General features: G+C 42.4%; 1 protein-coding gene across 1 annotated transcript; it reads left to right on the top strand.

Moving 5' to 3' along the window:
- The first annotated feature begins 5,595 nt into the window (after window positions 1-5,595).
- On the top strand, window positions 5,596-17,310 carry smarcal1 (SWI/SNF related, matrix associated, actin dependent regulator of chromatin, subfamily a-like 1). The gene is made up of 17 exons (XM_026145839.1): window positions 5,596-6,327; window positions 6,409-6,754; window positions 7,355-7,405; window positions 7,520-7,780; window positions 7,873-7,923; window positions 8,015-8,198; window positions 8,369-8,519; window positions 10,638-10,799; window positions 10,892-10,957; window positions 12,493-12,633; window positions 13,106-13,324; window positions 14,550-14,620; window positions 14,836-14,938; window positions 15,316-15,498; window positions 16,475-16,575; window positions 16,779-16,875; window positions 16,980-17,310. Exons 1-17 carry the CDS (start codon window positions 5,995-5,997, stop codon window positions 17,157-17,159), a joined length of 2,700 nt encoding a protein of 899 aa, XP_026001624.1. The 5' UTR covers window positions 5,596-5,994; the 3' UTR covers window positions 17,160-17,310.
- The last annotated feature ends 193 nt before the right edge of the window (window positions 17,311-17,503 follow it).

Genomic DNA, 17,503 nt, shown 5'->3' with positions numbered 1-17,503 from the left:
TCCTCTTCTCCTCCTTTCTGGCATCTTTTTCTAATATATCAACTTTCCCTACCCTGCACATGTCCAAGCCATCTCAACATTTTCTCCCTCTAACTTTGCCTTCAAACCGCTCGACCTGGCCTGTCCCTCTGATAAACTCACTTCTAATTCTGTCTATCTTGGTCACTCCCAATGAAAATTTAACATCTTCAGCTCCGACACGTCTTTTTGGCACTGGCACCACATCCAAGCCATTCATCAGTCTTGCTTCTACTTCCTCATCACTTCAGTGCATACCTCCACCTCTCCAGGCTCTCCTTTTCCTCACTCCTACCACACACCTCACCACTATCTCGCTGTTAGATGTCCTGCACCACCCTCACATACAAAGTTCCTCTCTCATTACTTTCTTTAATGCAGCTCCTTCGGACCTTTATACTTTTTATTCTACTGGGTAGTAATTTAAATCTAAGAAAAAGCAGTCACTAACTACCAACAAATGCAGCAGAATAAAAAGTATAATACGTTTAGCTGTAATGCGGTGGAGTAGAAATAGCATCAAAAATACTCAAAGTATTTTAAAGTTGCTACTTCAGAAAATTGCCTTGGTTAATTTTTTTTTTGACAAAAGAGAACAACTCCAGGGAAGCTGGGTAGACAAAGGGTGAGCAATTATCCGGCTTGTCAGGGCAGCTGTGCAGCTTGATTGAACAATTGAAATGAACACACCTGTGACTGGACCCTGTCAGCCAACTGAAATGTGTTTTTTAGGGGGGGTTGTCAGAATTTGTATGACTGTGGTCAAGCTGGTGGCCATGGGGTGAGCATTTAATGGATTGCCAACAGTAAACTGACACATTAAACTGGCACCTCTCACTCCTGCTGCTTTTCTATTCTGGCAGATAATTGCCAGTGATTGCTCTTACATCGCATCTCAGGTGCAAAGTAGTGCCTGATTAAAGTGCTGTTGAAAATAAGCCAACCGTCATTTTGGACTTTTTGAGAAAAACAGCAGACACAAACTAAGATTATATAACAGCAGAGGTGGAGTAAGTAATTAGGCCTTTTCTTAAAAGTCCCACTTTACTTGGAAAAAAAATGTTTGTATGTTTGATCCTCTCTGGGAACAATTCAGTTTTACACCTCTGCTGAAAAGTTTCCCCTGAGCTCGACACCTCCAGGCAGGATTTGTGGCATCACATCTGGTTTGGGAGTCAGTTTTTGTCTTATAGATAGCTAAGAGCTGACTTTCACTGATGTAGGAGATATCCCTTAGTTAATGGTTAAACTTTTGAGACAAACTTTTTTTTTTGTTTTGCCTGTCCCGTTCGGCTCTTTTGCCATCAGAATTATTGTCTAAAGGCGAAGAAAGATGCCCAACGGATTTATTTTACCAAATTGACCATCCCAGCCTTGCCGTAATGGTCCATTTGATTCACCTTTTGTTTATTTTATTTTCACTTGCTGAATACGGGACAGACTTAACTGGGGGAAAGAAGGGGAGAAAGAAAGAGGGAAAGAAAAAGAGCTGAGAAGAGGGACGGGGGAGAAGGGCAAAAGACAAAAACCAACAGAATAAGCAGAGAAAAAAAATGCATATATCGATCACCTGGATCACCTGTTGAGAAAGAAAAAAGAAAACAAGAGTAATAGAATAAACAACATCACAATGATATATGGGAATATGACAGTAAATACTAAATGTTAAACATTATTGTGCAGCACATAAGATCAACAGAACACAGTGTGCTTTGAGGTAGGAGCCAAAAAGGGTGTAGTTTGTGTGTGTGATCACCCGTTTGTACACCTGTGAGCATGGACGCGCTTGTTTTTTTAAAAGGTTCCTTCATGTAATGATCTGCTAGAGGGTGTGGGGGGGCCACAGCCCCGTCCTCCAGGGCATGAAGCAGGTATGGAGGAGATCAAAACTCCAGACATCCAGAGGCCCCCAGAACACAAGAGACCAAGGAAGACCAACAGAGGGGCAGCCGCGCCACTGTTCCAGTAAGAGCTGAGGAGAGTCCCAGATGAGGGTTCACTCAGCAGCCGCGGAGCAGAAGCCAGGGGGAGTTGCAGTGACACGCCCGTGAGCTCCGCCGGCAGCCAGCTGTGCCTGAGTGACCGAGCCCCAGGCCGAGAGGCCGGGGGCACCCCACCTCCGAAGTGGCCCGAGCGAGCCCCAGGCCCCAGGCCCCGATAAGCGGCCGCCAAGGAGTGAGCCGGTGTGTACCTGGATGCCCATCCCCGGACACAAAGAACCACCAACGCACCGATGTCTGAGGGAGTCCGCCACCGGCAGGGGAAGTGGTGGTAGGGGGAGATAGGCCTCCAAACCTTGGAGGGCCTGAGATGTCCCCAGAGAGGTGGCGCCTGACACCCAACCTGACATATAGACACAGACATACAGGCACACACAGATACAAACATCCATTCCCACCCTCATGCTCTCATATGCACTTACTCCACACTCAACCAACGTGGAGACAGACATGAAGAGACGCTGTACACACGATCACACTCCCCAAGCGTACTCTACGAACCGGGTCTAGGTGCCCTCGCCCCTGGAGGGGGGAACTGCACCCAGACCCAGGTGGTGTTACCCTTTTCCCTGCGGTGGGGAGAGGCAGACCGCCCCGACTCCGCAGCAGCAGGGAGGCCCCACACTCCAGACCCCAGTCGGACGGCCAACTCCTCCTCCCAGCCCCCCCGCTCCAGCAGGCCGCAGAGAACGGGGGTGAGAGAAGACTCCAAACCTCCCTCCACCCGCTCATTGTAGTGTTGATGCATGTGTGTTCTAAGGTGCATTTAAAACCCAGGAGGGCATGGAGCTACCTGCCAGAGAGCAGCAGGTAAGTTGAGACAAACTTTAAAGCGCTGATCAAACATAGCTAAGGAAGAAGAGGCTGACATTATCTTCAAAAGACATGAAGTTAAATAAGAAATTTCTTCAGTACTTGAAATAAAACTTTTTTTTCTCTCTCTTTTTTTTTTAACAGTTTCAAACATAACCATGAAGAAAAAGAGCCAGAAACAAAACTTTGGGGAGCGTGCATGGCCAGTGCTTTGTGACACCACCTCTGACAAGTACCATATGCTTGTAAATGCAGCTCGTAGTCAGCTAAGAGGCTTTTAGTTCATGTGTGGGGGGGTTTTTCCACCCATTCTTCCCTCAAAATTCTTCGAGCTCTGTAGATTTTAGGGCTGTCTTGCATGAACTACACTTCTGAGGTGAATTTTTTGATGGTGTTTCAGCTGGAGGACTGTGATGGCCATGGCTTGGCCCTTTTGAAGCACTCCATTGTAGAATTTTAGATGTGTTTGGGGTTATTATCCTGTTGCAGGAGTTATCCTCTTTTCATCTTCAGCTGTTTTTTTTTTTTTTTTTGAACAGACAGTATGATGTGTTGGCTTGCTGAATTTGCTGCTATTCACTGGGATCCATTCTACCTTTTACCAGGAAATGTTATAGCTACAAAATTCTGGTGCTGAATTTTGTTAGGAGACCTCAGAAATTTGTTTTCTGATGGTTTTTCTGGGAAAAAACTCATATTTGTACACATGTATCTGTATACCCATCACCCAGCACTTGAGACTCAGACAAAGCTTCTTTAAATCTTTAAAGTGGACTTATTATGCTCTTTACAATATTTTGTCACGCAGATCCTGTGCAGTGCCATGTATAAAATATAGGCAACGTTACTAAATGAAACCCTTTTTGGTTTGTTAGAGGTAACCAATCAGAAGGAAAAAATGCCTTAAAGGAAGATGATGAACTGACGGACGCTGGTGCAAGCTGAACCACGCTTGGAATAAAACAAATGGGTCATTCTATGTCAAATTACTGTTGTGCTTCTACTTGATTTGCCAAAAAATGTTATAACATATACAATGATTGCTAATATATCAAAATACTCCATCAGGTACTTCCAGCATGTTCTTTCATATCGAGGTATTTTCTGAACATGAATACACCAAAAGCGATTAAAGATCAAAGCCTGAAAATTTGACTGGTCATTCTCTGCATAAAATCAAATCAGGATCTGTAATTTGGGACACGACACACATATCAAAAAATGTCTGAATACTGGCTGATTAAATAAACCCATTTTGTGTGCACAGACATTGCCAAAAGACTCTAATAATTCAAGTACAAGTACCAATGCAATTTTGTACATAAATATGGCAAAACAATTAAGAGTAATGGGAAAAAGGATTTAGGTGTTCACTTCATGTGAGTAGTCCTGCAAGGCAAGGTTTCCTTGTCTACTTGGTGTGATTGGTAGTCTAACACAAGACCCTAAACCATTGAACCTGACAGCCATGAAGGGATCAGGCAATCAGCGTCCTGACTGCCACAACGAATGCTGCAATTATTTTGATATCCATGAAAATTCTACATTGTTGTGTTTTAATGCCCCTTGGTATATTTTAATTTGACCTGTCTTGAAATCTAAGTAGAGTAAGTCTCAAAAATGAAACATTTTCTCTTTTCCTCATTCTTAACTCTCCTTGTCAGTGTGTGTGAATGAGTTAACCCTGACTTTGTGTTTCAGGGGTAGGATTACTCCTGGGGTCTTTGCCCTCTGGGCTCATGCACCTTCTTCCTCGCCTGTTCATCATCATCTGCTATTTAAGGCTGAAGAAGTGCTCCGGTCGATCCCAGATTGTTGCATGAACTGTTCTAGTGTGGTTCATCTCCTGATGCTTCGTTCACATGTTCTGCTGTTCTTGAACTCATTAATCCCTCTTCTGTCGAGAATCCATAGTTTTAAAAATTTGGAGATGTTTGTGGAGAGTATTCTGTGGAAAAGAAATATGTGGGCTTACCTTCTTACTTGACCCTGGAACTCCTTGGAAAATAATCAAAGTCTAAATAGATGGTAAATGGCCTGTATTTATATGGCGCTTTACTAGTCCCTAAGGACCCCAAAGCGCTTTACATATCCAGTCATCCACCCATTCACACACTGGTGATGGCAAGCTACATTGTAGCCACAGCCACCCTGGGGTGCACTGACAGAGGCGAGGCTGCCGGACACTGGCGCCACCGGGCTAACCCTAACCCTAACTCCCAACTCTTGAGCCACAATCGCCCTTGTGACCATATATGAAGGTAAGATTGTGAATGACTGCTCCTCCACTGGCTGGAGAAGAAATCATTTTATACGTCTAAACTTTCGACCATAAAATGTTTAGGCAAATTAGAGATGGTCCAGCAGAAAATGATTAAGTTAAACTATAGAAATACTGAGCTAAAGTCAGCATAACAGCATAACCCCCCTCCAAACCTCTCCATTTTCTCTTTAACTAGATGTCTTACGTAAGAAGTATTAACAAAATGTGCGTACTAGAGCAGAAAAATACTCACATTAACTGATAATTAGAGACAAATGTAAATGTTTTACGTAAACTTCGGTAGCAATAGTGTCACCTTCATAGTGGAGAATCACAAATTGCAAAATAAATAAATATTTTCCTGTTTTTTTAAGATAACATATTCGCGGTTTTTATCAGTACAAAATGATTTTTTTAAAGCCGTGGTTAATGGCAATAAAAACGTCCCTGTAGTCGTTGTAGTTTCTCAAGAGTAGATTATTTTTGCCTTCACTACCTGCACGTGCCGACTTGTTTTCCTACGTCACTTCCTGCGCGCCAGATCCTGAACCAAGAAGTTGTAAACTAGCGTTAAAAGTTTCTGCTGACGACATTCTTGCAGACTTCGCTGTTTTTAGATTGTATTTTGGGGTCATCCGCTTCAGACGGCTTAAAGTTTAAGTATCTTTAATGCTACTGTGGTTGTTCCGATAATATTATGTTGCTAAGTTTGACTGTTAGCAGCCAGATTAGGGTCGCTAGCTGCTACCATTAGCAACAGAAGCAGCAGTGCAGATAACGTTAAACAAAACGAAGTTAGTAGCTCTAAAAGGCAACATGGCTCTACACAGATCACCTTTTTGCAGACGTAGGGTGTCTTAGATTGTAGCCGATGTCTGCTAGATAGCTCTAGCTGTCAACATGTCTAATCAGCTGACTGCAGAGCAACAGCGAATGATTGAGGAGAACAGGCGGAAGGCTTTAGAAAGACGAGCCCAAAGACTTGGACAGGCTAACAGCACCAATGTTAAGCCCTCAGTAGGCTCCAAAAGTACTTCAGTGCAAACACAGCTCCCCAAACAGAGTCCGGATCCTGTTGCCTCAGTTCAGCACAGAGAAACCTCAGTCTCGGGACCAAAATGCTTCCCCCCTCCCTTAAAAAGGGAACCACAGAGCCAAAGTCAGCAGCAGCTGCCTGGCACTAGCAGCCACTTCAACCAAAGCACTGTGTGTAATTCTGCATCTTCAAACCAGGTGGGGTTTATGCTTAAATGTGCAGTCATTTACTGTCGGTGAGGATAGTTTTATAATGCTTCGTATTATATGTCTCTGCAGACTCTTACTAACTCAATTCCTCTGGTAAGTCAACATTTGAGGAGCTCCGTCTTGTCTCCTGAAGGAAGCATCCCCGTGGGGCCAGCTCAGGGCAAACATCAACTCTCATCCAGCAGCTCCGGAGGTGCAGTTGGCTCATTTTACAAGCAGCCCAGTAAACCTGCTCAGAGTCAAGTGGCACAGCTTTCCTCTAACCCCACCTCTACAAATGTCGTACCTGCAAAAAAGCCTGCCATCTCTGTAAGGGGAAGATGTGTACCTCACACAGAAGACCGTTTCAGGGTAGAAGTGAGCTACCATGCAGGGCTTATTGCTGTTTTCAAGTCCATCCCCTCAAAAAACTATGGTAAGTGTTTGAGATGCTTACTGTGCTGTTTTGCAGCTGATATGTTACTCCGTGAATTTTGCAGTGAATTTTCAGTGCTTGTTACTCTTGAAGACCACCAAAAGCCATTGGTATACAGTCATATCAACCATGTGACTAGACATTTACAATGTGACACCTACCTCCTAAAAGTATTATTGACTTGGTTAGATGCTGTCAAGTTGTTTTCTTGAGTTTTTCTTATGATCATGCACTTGGCCTCCCTCACTGCACTGAGATCTCATTGGATGTCATATTTAAAATTACAGCACAAATTCAACACTTTGGATCAGCTTTAGATATTATGTCAGTTTCTTTTGTCATAAAAGGGAACAGGCCTCACCTGGCCATAAAACTGCTTACCAGTCAATTATTCTCTGCTTGAATTAGTCTCTGAAAATATATATAAAATTTTTGTAATTCCTAAACAGTTAATGCAAAAACTGTAAAAACTGTTATCTTCTTTTATGAACATAAATCTCTAATCCTATATAGGATGATTAGCAATTTTAAAATAGTTATTTTGTATTATATACTGATTTTGCTGGCTTTTGGAATTAAAAATGCAATTTTCTGCCTTAGATCCTGCCACCAAGATGTGGAACTTTAGTCTAGAAGACTACCGACAGCTAAGTACGGAAGTATTCACAGGATCTTCCATATTCAGGAGCTCAACTCATGCACGCTGCTGTTTTTAAACAAACTCTGTCTTAAATCATTACTTTTTTTCTTGACCCCGTATTGCAGTGGAGGAAGCAGCTGCCATTCCTTCGGTGTCTTTGAGACCTTTGGAGGGAATGGAAGCGGTGGACGTGACGGAGGCCACCAGCCGAGCTCGGGACGGCACGGCCCTGGCAGCGCTGCTCAAGTTATGTAATGGCTGGCAGAAGCCCGGAGCCACTTTGCAGGGCCAGTGCATTCTGGTGTCCCAGACAAAGTTTGAGGTGGACATTGGCTACCATGTTGATGTCATTGCAGCATTCAAGCAAATGCCAACAAAGAACTACGGTAACAGTGGCTTTATTTGATTATGTTTGTTTTTTTGACAGTCTCTTTGCTTTTGTGGTTTCTGATCTCAGATTTTTTTTTGTCTGTGGCAGACATGAAAACAAGAAAGTGGAATTTTTCACTCGAGGACTATAAGAGACTCAGTGAGTAATGACACTGGCTTTATTTAGCAGGTCTACCAATGTCCCTGTTACATTTGCCATCTTGTCTTACCGCGCTGTGTTCCATACCCAGTGGATCTCCTCAGTGGGATAGCAGCAGTGGAGGTGGAGCCTCTTCCCAGGGCAATAATCCAGGCTTTCTCTGCCAGGTTTGATGGGACTGAAGCCAGGATTTTAAACGTCCCTGAGGCAGACCTCTCTAGCATCGACCCCTCTCTCACCCGAAGCCTCATGCCCTTCCAGAGGGAGGGAGTCAAGTAGGTCTCTTTGGGTAGTCATTATTGCTCTTTCTAAGCAGTGTAGCCAATAATAACAATAAACAGTTATTTATTTGTAATTTCTTCTATGTGTGCACATTAAAAGCCACTGTTTGTGAGACATTCCAGTAATGACCTTTTATCTTAAATATTTCCTTCTGTCTCTGCAGCTTTGCAGTGTCTAAACAGGGCCGCCTCCTCCTGGCTGATGACATGGGCCTGGGAAAGACTATTCAGGCCATCTGTATAGCAGCTTATTACAAAAAGGAGTGGCCTTTGTTGGTGGTGACTCCGTCCTCTGTACGATTCACCTGGGCTGAGGTAAAAACTGTGCCTAAAGAAAAATAAGCTCATTACTTAAGAGGTGCTAGAGTTCATCGCTTTGTTTCCATTTAATAGCGTCACGTTCGGTCAGCACGCGCCGTCTTAAGGATATCCTTCTACTGTCCTTTGACTCAAACTCTGTTCTCCACATTATAATCCTGGTTTCTGCTTAACTCTCTCTGCATTTGAAGAATGTTAATGTGGTTCCCTGTGGACTTCTTGCTCTTTGTTAGGTGCTTTATCTTAGCAGCGAAGATGGCAGCCTTGAATTTAATGCTTCCATTTCTTTGTCTCATGGGTGCGTTTGATAATTAGAACTGTGAAGCACTGATTTATGGTGGAGGTGTTAATACATGGTGTATTTATTTGACTCCTTTCCTTTGACTGTTTTTATCCTGAAATCAAATATTTAAATGCACTGTTAATTAGTTCTTTTCAAGTTAAATGATTACTTGTTTCATCTTGAACTTTTCAAAACAGAGAAAAACATCAGTTATTTGTTACCAGATCCACAGGAAACATATTCACATGGCTTGCTTTTTATCTACTTAAAAATAAAACTGATATTAAGTTTTCTGTTTCTTTGTGACAAAGAAAAGTAGACTGGGAAATTGTAATCTTAGGTACAGTGCTGTGCAAAAGTCTTGAGTCACCCCTCATTTCTTTATATTTTGCATCCAAGTAGACAGTCTTTGATGTCATTTTTAAAATGGCTTTCTGAAGGTCTTGCCAAGTTTTTATTTGGGTATCAACTGCTTCATTTTCAGCCCAGTCCTTGTACCTGACCAGAGGATTTCTTTTTTGTGACGCTACACAACACTGGGGTGAAACATTGTTGTCTCTACAAAGACCATATTCACAAAAAATCATAATTTATTCCAATCTCTTTAGTTCAGTCTGCAAAAATTGCCAATGTTAACACAATTTGACAAAGGGGAAAAAATAGTATTGTTGCACCAACAAGGTGGTTCAAAGAGCTATTAGCCTCTAAAGAATAGAAGAAACTGGAGAAAAAAGAAATCTCAGGCTCTGACAGTCTCGGTCGTTGTGTCCTCAGGCCTTGGGGCGATCGTGGCTCAAGAGTTGGGCGTTCGTCTTGTAATCGCAAGGTTGCCGGTTCGAGCCCCGGCTTGGACAGTCTCGGTTGTTGTGTCCTTGGGCAAGACACTTCACCCGTTGCCTACTGGTGGTCAGATGGCCCGGTGGCGCCAGTGTCCGGCAGCCTCGCCTCTGTCAGTGCGCCCCAGGGCGGCTGTGGCTACAATGTAGCTTGCCATCACCAGTGTGTGAATGTGTGTGTGAATGGGTGGATGATTGTGTATAGTGTAAAGCGCTTTGGGGTCCTTAGGACCAAGTAAAGCGCTATACAAATACAGACCATTTAGCATAAAAAAACTATCTATAGCAGATGAACAGCAACTGACGCAGAACGTGAGCGTGATCCATATTAATGAAGGGAAGCAGGCCAAAAAGGTAACACTGAAAACCAGTGGCAACTGGTCTGCTAGCCAAAAATGGTTGACTTTGAAATATTAACATCTCTTTGTCCCTGTCTTTCAGTACTTTCTAGTGTCAGTGACCATCCGTGTCTTATGTTCTGTAGCATCTATTTTTTTTGTTTAACTTGCAGCAGCAGTGCATTTTCAAAACCAATTTCACTCACTTTCACAGCCCCCCCTCCCGCCCCAAAATAGGACGAAACGCAGTCCTCTTATCAGAGGTTGAAATCCCAGTCACCGGATGTCGTCCCATTAAAGGACACTTCCTCTGTCTGTTAGTCTTGTGCTTTGGGCCAAATGTACAGCACAGCACAGGAGCTATAATTTAATGAGTTTAAACTGGGCTGACAAGCGAATGGCAAGAGAGTAAGCGAATTGTCAGTGGGCAGTTTTTCTAAACTGCATGATTGATTGTTTTTCAATGGGAGCACTCTTGCAGTGGTTACCATGAATTATTTGTGGTGGAAAAACATAAATTAGCTGTTATTCACAAAGTAATGTTGGCTATAAATTTAAGAAACTGGTGGGATCCCAGTGCTAGTTAGACCAATCCTGATGCTTTGAGAGTGTTTTTTCAGTCTGTCTCTCTCACACGAACCTTTATCTGTGCCTGCAGGCCTTCAGACGCTGGCTTCCCTCCTTGACTCCTGACAGCATCAACGTAGTGGTGAAGGCCAAAGACAGTCTGCGGTCTGGTTTGATCAACATCATCAGCTATGACCTACTGAGCAGGATGGACAAGCAGCAGCCAGGAAATCCCTTCAATGTTCTCATCATGGTGAGCTTATTATTTAAACATGGCTGTTTTCAGTTCACATTCATGTTCAGGTTAAGGTTCCTAAATCCTCGCTGACGTGTCGTTCTGTGTAGGATGAGTCTCACTTTCTGAAAAACATGAAGACTGCTCGTTGTAAAGCAGCATTGCCTCTGCTGAAGGTACTTTTTTTTTTTCTCTCTCTCTCTCACTTTTATTTAATGTTTTACTGGGATTAATAATTTTGTTAGATACACCATAGGGATTGTTTGTTTTTTCCTCCTTCCTTTGCATGGGTCACAAATTAGATTTGTTATTAGATTATATTTGAACGGTTTCCCCTCATAATTCATTAAAATTCAGGTAAGGCCCAGATTTCAGTAAATCTGTGTGTCAGATAGCCCATAGGCTGGCTGAACAATTGATTTAATTTTGAAAGCAAACAGATCTGGGATTTCTGCCATCAGACAATTATCTGTTTCTCTGCAATTTACAATTTAAGCGAAATCCACAGTCCATGCGACTATTAATATCATGGTTATTTTTCCACCAAGATTAAAAACATGTACCGTAATTGTCGGGCTATAAGCCGCTACTTTTTGCACAAGCTTTGAACCCTGCGGCTTTTAGTCAGGTGCGGCTTTTCTATGGATTGTCCAAGATTTTTGTCATATCGTAAGAGGATTTATTTTGTTTGTTCCGCTGTTGTACGGCACTACGTTGACTGGCAGGAGGGCATGTGATCAGACACACAGTATCGGGGTTCAAGAGTGGTATGTTGGTCACGTGTCCATCCGCCAGGCAACATAGTGCTGTACAAGTAGCGCGAAAAACAAACTTCAAATTAACGCTACGCGTTCAGCGGAAGTCGTGGATGACGAGCGGCGATAAACTTGCGAAAAGCAAGTTATGCTCAACTCCACCGGTGGAACCTGACAGCGTGGAAAAGTGTGAAAACATCCACGATCACCAACGGATTTCAAAGGGCTGGACTGCTGCATTATGGAGAGGAAGACACCGCCACGGCCCTTCAGAGGGGGTTCGACTCTGACACTGACAACGAGGATTTCTTTGGTTTTGTAAGTGACAACGAATGAAAGAAGCTGAGAGTGGATGACGTAGCCATCCTGAGCCTGTTCGTTTCCGACACTGGAGGAGAGGACTTTGGTGGTTTTAGTGCGCAGGAAGAAGAGGAAGATGGTGGTGAATGACTGACTTTTCTTCTTGTTAAAGCCGTGTCGCTGCACCTGAGCCTAAAAGGTAGTCCGAATCTATTTTTCTGGTGTGCTGTAGGTTATTGTTATGTACTACATTTGTTACTCATTTATGAAGCACAGCACATGTTTCGTACTTGTAATTACCGCTACTTGCACATATACCTAAAAAGTTATGCAAATATGTACCCATAACTTGTTTTTCAAAATATTAATAAAAGTGATGTCTCCAAACAGCCATCTCTTTCCTGACAATTCCCTTTGTGCATATTCTCTTACATATGATAAGTCAACATTGAAACACCTGCGGCTTTTGGTCAGGTGCGGCTAATGTATGTACAAAACAGGATTTTCCACTGATTTTAGCTTGTGCGGCTAATATTCAGGTGCGCTTTGTAGTCCGGGAAATACGGTAATCAAATCAAAATATATAATTTGCTCCCATGGACTAGACTGAGTAAACAGTTCTCTGTGATCAGAGTTGTCCGTCTTTCCATCCTCAGGTAGCGAAGAGAGTGATTCTCCTGTCGGGGACCCCCGCCATGTCCAGACCGGCTGAGCTGTACACTCAGATTTTGGCCGTCAGACCGACACTCTTTCCACGCTTCCATGAGTTTGGGATCCGCTATTGTGATGCCAGACAGGTAGTCTGTTAACTATAAAGAATTTTTGCTACACTAATTGATGTTTAGTGCTGTTTACTTGTATGTGGCTGTGACTCCAGGACACATGAGACTATTAGAAGACTAGCCAGCAGATATATCTGTGCCTCGCCTACTTTGTAAAGTGTCCAGTTCTTGATCGGAGATGTCTAGCATTTGCAAAATGGGTTAAATAATTCATAGGACTGCTGACAAGTACACAACAGGTTTATGAGGTTACAGTTAGTGCATGCTGTAAAACCAGTGTAAGCTTATGACTGGTGTATTGGTGTTTAAACACATGTTTGACTTTTATTAAAGCAAATTTTTGTAGAAGAAAGAAAAAATCTTAAAGTTTACATTCAACTCTTTCCAAGTATAACATTTGAACTTTTACATGCCACATTTTATTTTCCACCAGTCATTCCCACTATCACCTGTTCTTTTATTTTTTTGCCTTTCACTGCACCTACAGATGACCTGGGGCTGGGACTACACAGGCTCTTCTAATCTTGGAGAGCTGAAGCTGTTGTTGGAGGAGTGTCTGATGCTGCGCCGTCTCAAGTCTGAGGTCCTTTCCCAGCTTCCCGCTAAACAGCGCAAGGTGGTCACGGTGACCATCGATGGGATCAACACCCGCACGAAAGCTGCTCTGTCAGCTGCAGCCAAGCAGCTGGCCAAAGGACATCGCAATGTAAGTCATAGGTGTTGAAACCTTTGAAACCCGGGAAGGTAATAGAATTTGAATACTGTGTTTTCTAATCATTTCTACATAATCAGGAAATCATAGAACTGATGGATATACTTTCAATGGACACTTTATTGAGTGTACCTTTTCAACTTCTCATCTAATTAGCCAATCACATGGCAGCAGCTCAATACATTTATAGTCATGGTCAAAATGAGCTGGCCTGGTCTTAGTATTCCCAAAACTCCTGATTTTCCCGCACATCCATCTCTACAGTTTTCGGAGGATGGTCTGAGAAGGAGAAAGTGATTATTTATTATTAAGTGAGTGGCAGTTCTCTGAAAATGCCTTGTTGATGTCAGAGGTCAGTGGGGAATGACCAGACTGGGTAGGAAGCCACTCATATAACCACTCCTGCAGAAGAGCATCTCTGAACACACAACACGTTGAAGCAGATAGGCTACAGCAGCACTGGGCTAAAGTTCACAGGTGCAGCAAAATAGGACAACAGAAGGGTCATAATTTGGTGTAAACAACATGAAAACGTGGATCCATCCTACTTTGAATCATTGGTTCGGGCTGCTGGTGGTGCAATAGTGTCAGGGATATTTTCTTGGAACCCTTTTGGTTCCTTAGTACCAACTGAGCATCCTTTAAAAACCAGACACTACCTGAGTATTGATGCTGACCATGTAATTTATGGTTGTACAGCCAAAAAACCTGCATCTATATGGACCAAAAACCTCTGAGGAATGTTTCCAGCTCTTTGTTGAATGTGCCACAAAGAGTGAAGACAAAAGCAGGTCAAAATCAAAGTGCCTGAGTGTATATTTCAGTAGTTATAAAATATCACAATATCTGCAAAAGTAGGATTTGTTTTATGTCTTCACTTGTATTGCTTGTACGCTCCTAAAATACAAAATTCATAACAAAGACTGTGACTAAAAAGACAAATCTGTTAAGAAGAGGCTGAGGAAGCTTTTAGTTAGCCCAAGGTAATCAGATGTGTTGGCTCAGTCCTCGAGCCTCAAGCGCACACAAATGCTTTTAAACGACCCAGAATTCTCCGGCCCAGCCTCATTGGAGTGTTTATACGGCCCGATGGGAGTGAGTCGCTGAGCTTGATTGTGCATAATCACAGTACTCCTCCGAGTAATGGCAGTCTTATCAAATCATCAAACAGAATCTCCTGTCAGTTCTTATCTTGTGATGTTCCTTATCTCTTTTTCAGAAAATGGAAGAGAAGGAAGCCCTCCTCGTCTTTTATAACCACACAGCCGAAGCCAAGCTACAAGCCATTATGTAAGTACAGACCCTCTAATGGTGGGGATCAGTGAGTCGAATCAGCTTATATTTGATGAGCGCTGAGATTAAAATGTAAAATGAAAGAGAATCTTTTGTCAGAGCATTATGATTGCACCGCACTGGAGATAACCAAGACTTCAGATAAAGACTGAATATTTCAATGTTTTTTTGAAATGGTTCAGCTCTGCAGTATGTTGTTCTGTCCCTCTCAGGGAGTACATCATAGACATGCTGGAGTGTGGGAGGGAGAAGTTTCTGGTGTTTGCCCATCATAAATTAGTCCTGGATCATATCACGACCGAGCTGGGGAAAAAAGTAAGGAAGACACATACTGATGATACCCCACACAAAGGGCTAGTAGTGGAAAGTGATGCAGCTGTGACGTAGAAGAATGAAGTTTAACTTTTTTGTTTGTTTGTTTGTTTGTTTGTTTTAAACCGGTTACTCAGATGAGATCTTTTGTGGGAGTAAACGTCAAACGGGTCAAGTCCTTCAGTAGCTGTGGAGAACAAGTGTGGGCGGCTCTGAGCACATTTGAGCTTTAGCACTACTACTATGACTTATTGTTCTTTCAAGTTTAATAAGGATGGGATTATTTAATTAATTTGGTGATTTATCTTGGTCTGCTGCAATAAGTCATTATTTTTGAGTGATTGTTTTCAGAAAATAACAAAGGTTTACTTCCTCCTCAGAATGTCGGTTTTATCCGCATTGATGGGAGCACTCCATCAGCGGAGCGACAGCAACTGTGCGAAAGGTTTCAGTACTCAGCCAAGACCTGTGTGGCGGTACTGTCCATCACTGCAGCTAATATGGGCCTAACCCTGCACTCTGCAGACCTGGTGATCTTCGCTGAGCTTTTCTGGAACCCCGGGGTGAGACATGGAAAGCTGTCCCTGCAAAACACTCCGCTGTCACTGAAAGGACACTGTCAGTAACACCATTCTTTAATATTTTGGAATCCCGCTGTTTAAAAAGCTCCGGTTTGCTTCTCGGCCCACACATCAAATATAGAACAAGAAGTGTTCTAATGCTACCAAGCTGAATCCGAAAATTAGAGGGCTACTGTATTAATACTGGTTGTCAGCATTTAACTTTTAAATAGGGAAAGGAAATTGAAAATATAAGATATGAAAGCACTTTTGTTATGAAAAGATAAATTAGTTACCGAGAAGAAAAAATAAATAATAATCTGCTCTTTACAAGACAATAAATGTGTTAATTTAATCTCTAAAGCAGAGTAATTTTAATATGGGAGTCTGTGGGGATTGACTCACGTTTTAAGCTACCCTCAAGTGGCCTTTAGAGGAACTGCGCTTTCATGAACACCACAGTTTTTCTGGTAACAGAGAACACAAAATTACATTATGACATTAGATTATATGTTATAATCCAGCCATAGTGTGTGTTTTAGTAATCATCCATGTGTTTAGGTTATTTTTTCCTGGTAGCCTTCGAAACATTATGTCGCTCTGTTTCTTATACCCACAATGTGATAAATTCCCCCAAAACCTGAAAGGAGACATTTCCCAGAAGCACACATCTTATGCGGGTTAGATTTTATTTATTTATTTTTTTTAAAGGAGTCGAATGCAGAAAAAATGTGACTCATTATAAGCACATATTCAGCCACAGCTTCAGTTCCAGGTGGAAACTAGTGCTTTAATTTCAGCTGTCAGCAGATAAATTAAAAGCTTGAATAATGTCTTTTCATCGATTTTTCTTCTTGAGGAGTCTTTGGCCTTTTGGGGTCACTGCAGCTAAATGAAAAGCCAGAATCATTCTCTAAAGCTGTGAAACTCCTTTGCTCTTTTTTGCTATAAAGGAAAAAGCTTTTTTCCTCCACTGCAGGTTCTCATTCAGGCAGAGGATAGAGTTCATCGTATTGGACAAACCAGCAGTGTGAACATTCACTACCTGGTTGCCAAGGGAACTGCTGATGATCACCTATGGTATGTGTCAATCAGGAGGAAATACTGTATGACCCAACTACAGGCATTTATGTGGCTATTCAGACTGTTTCCTGCAACATTCATTAGTCTTGGTCTGTAACAGCAGAGGGAGGAGGAGGGGTTAATGTGGGCTGACTGGTGTGCATATTGTGACAAACAGTGAGTGAAGGGCTGGACTGATATTTATTTATGTATCATTCCAGGCCCATGATCCAGGAAAAGATGAATGTCCTGGAGCAAGTGGGTCTTTCTGAGGCAAACCTCTCGGAAACTGCAGAAAACACCAGCTTCCACTCCAAGGTAAACTGTGTATTTGTATGTAAATTAATAATGTATAGTGTTGTTAAGAGTTTTTACATATACATTTATGTTTTAAAACACACTGATTATTTCTGTTTGTCTAGGATCCTGCCCAGAGGAGCATCATGGAGATGTTCCAGAGATCATTCTCTGCAGATGACGACATGGATGAGGCCATCTTGTTGGAGGCCGCAAATGACTGGGAGGACACTCCGCCCGAAACCACGTCTGCTCAGCACCACGGCACCAGTACGGGCAAGCAGTGGAGCTACAAAGACCGATGATTGACCAATTTTATTGCCATCATTTTTTGGGTTTGCCCATGGAGCAAAGCCTAGTCCTACATCTCAGCTACATCATGCCTGCACTGAGTTGAAAGTTATTTTAATGGGTGAAAACTACAATAAATCTTTTTGTTTTGCTAATACAGGAAAATGTGAAGATTTTTTTCTACCATCCTTTTGACATCCTTTAGAATAGAATAGAATAGAATTCAACTTTATTGTCATTGCACATGCACAGGTACAGGGCAACGAAATGCAGTTTGCATCCATCCAGAAGTGCTTTAGTGATATAGATATATTACAATGTATATTAGCAATAATATAGATATATGAGTATATTACAG

This window comes from Astatotilapia calliptera, chromosome 16 (assembly GCF_900246225.1).
Source record: "Astatotilapia calliptera chromosome 16, fAstCal1.2, whole genome shotgun sequence".
In the NCBI taxonomy this organism is placed as follows: Eukaryota; Metazoa; Chordata; class Actinopteri; order Cichliformes; family Cichlidae; genus Astatotilapia; species Astatotilapia calliptera.
The sequence above is the reverse complement of the archived record's forward strand: the minus strand, read 5'-3'. Positions and strand labels throughout refer to the sequence as shown.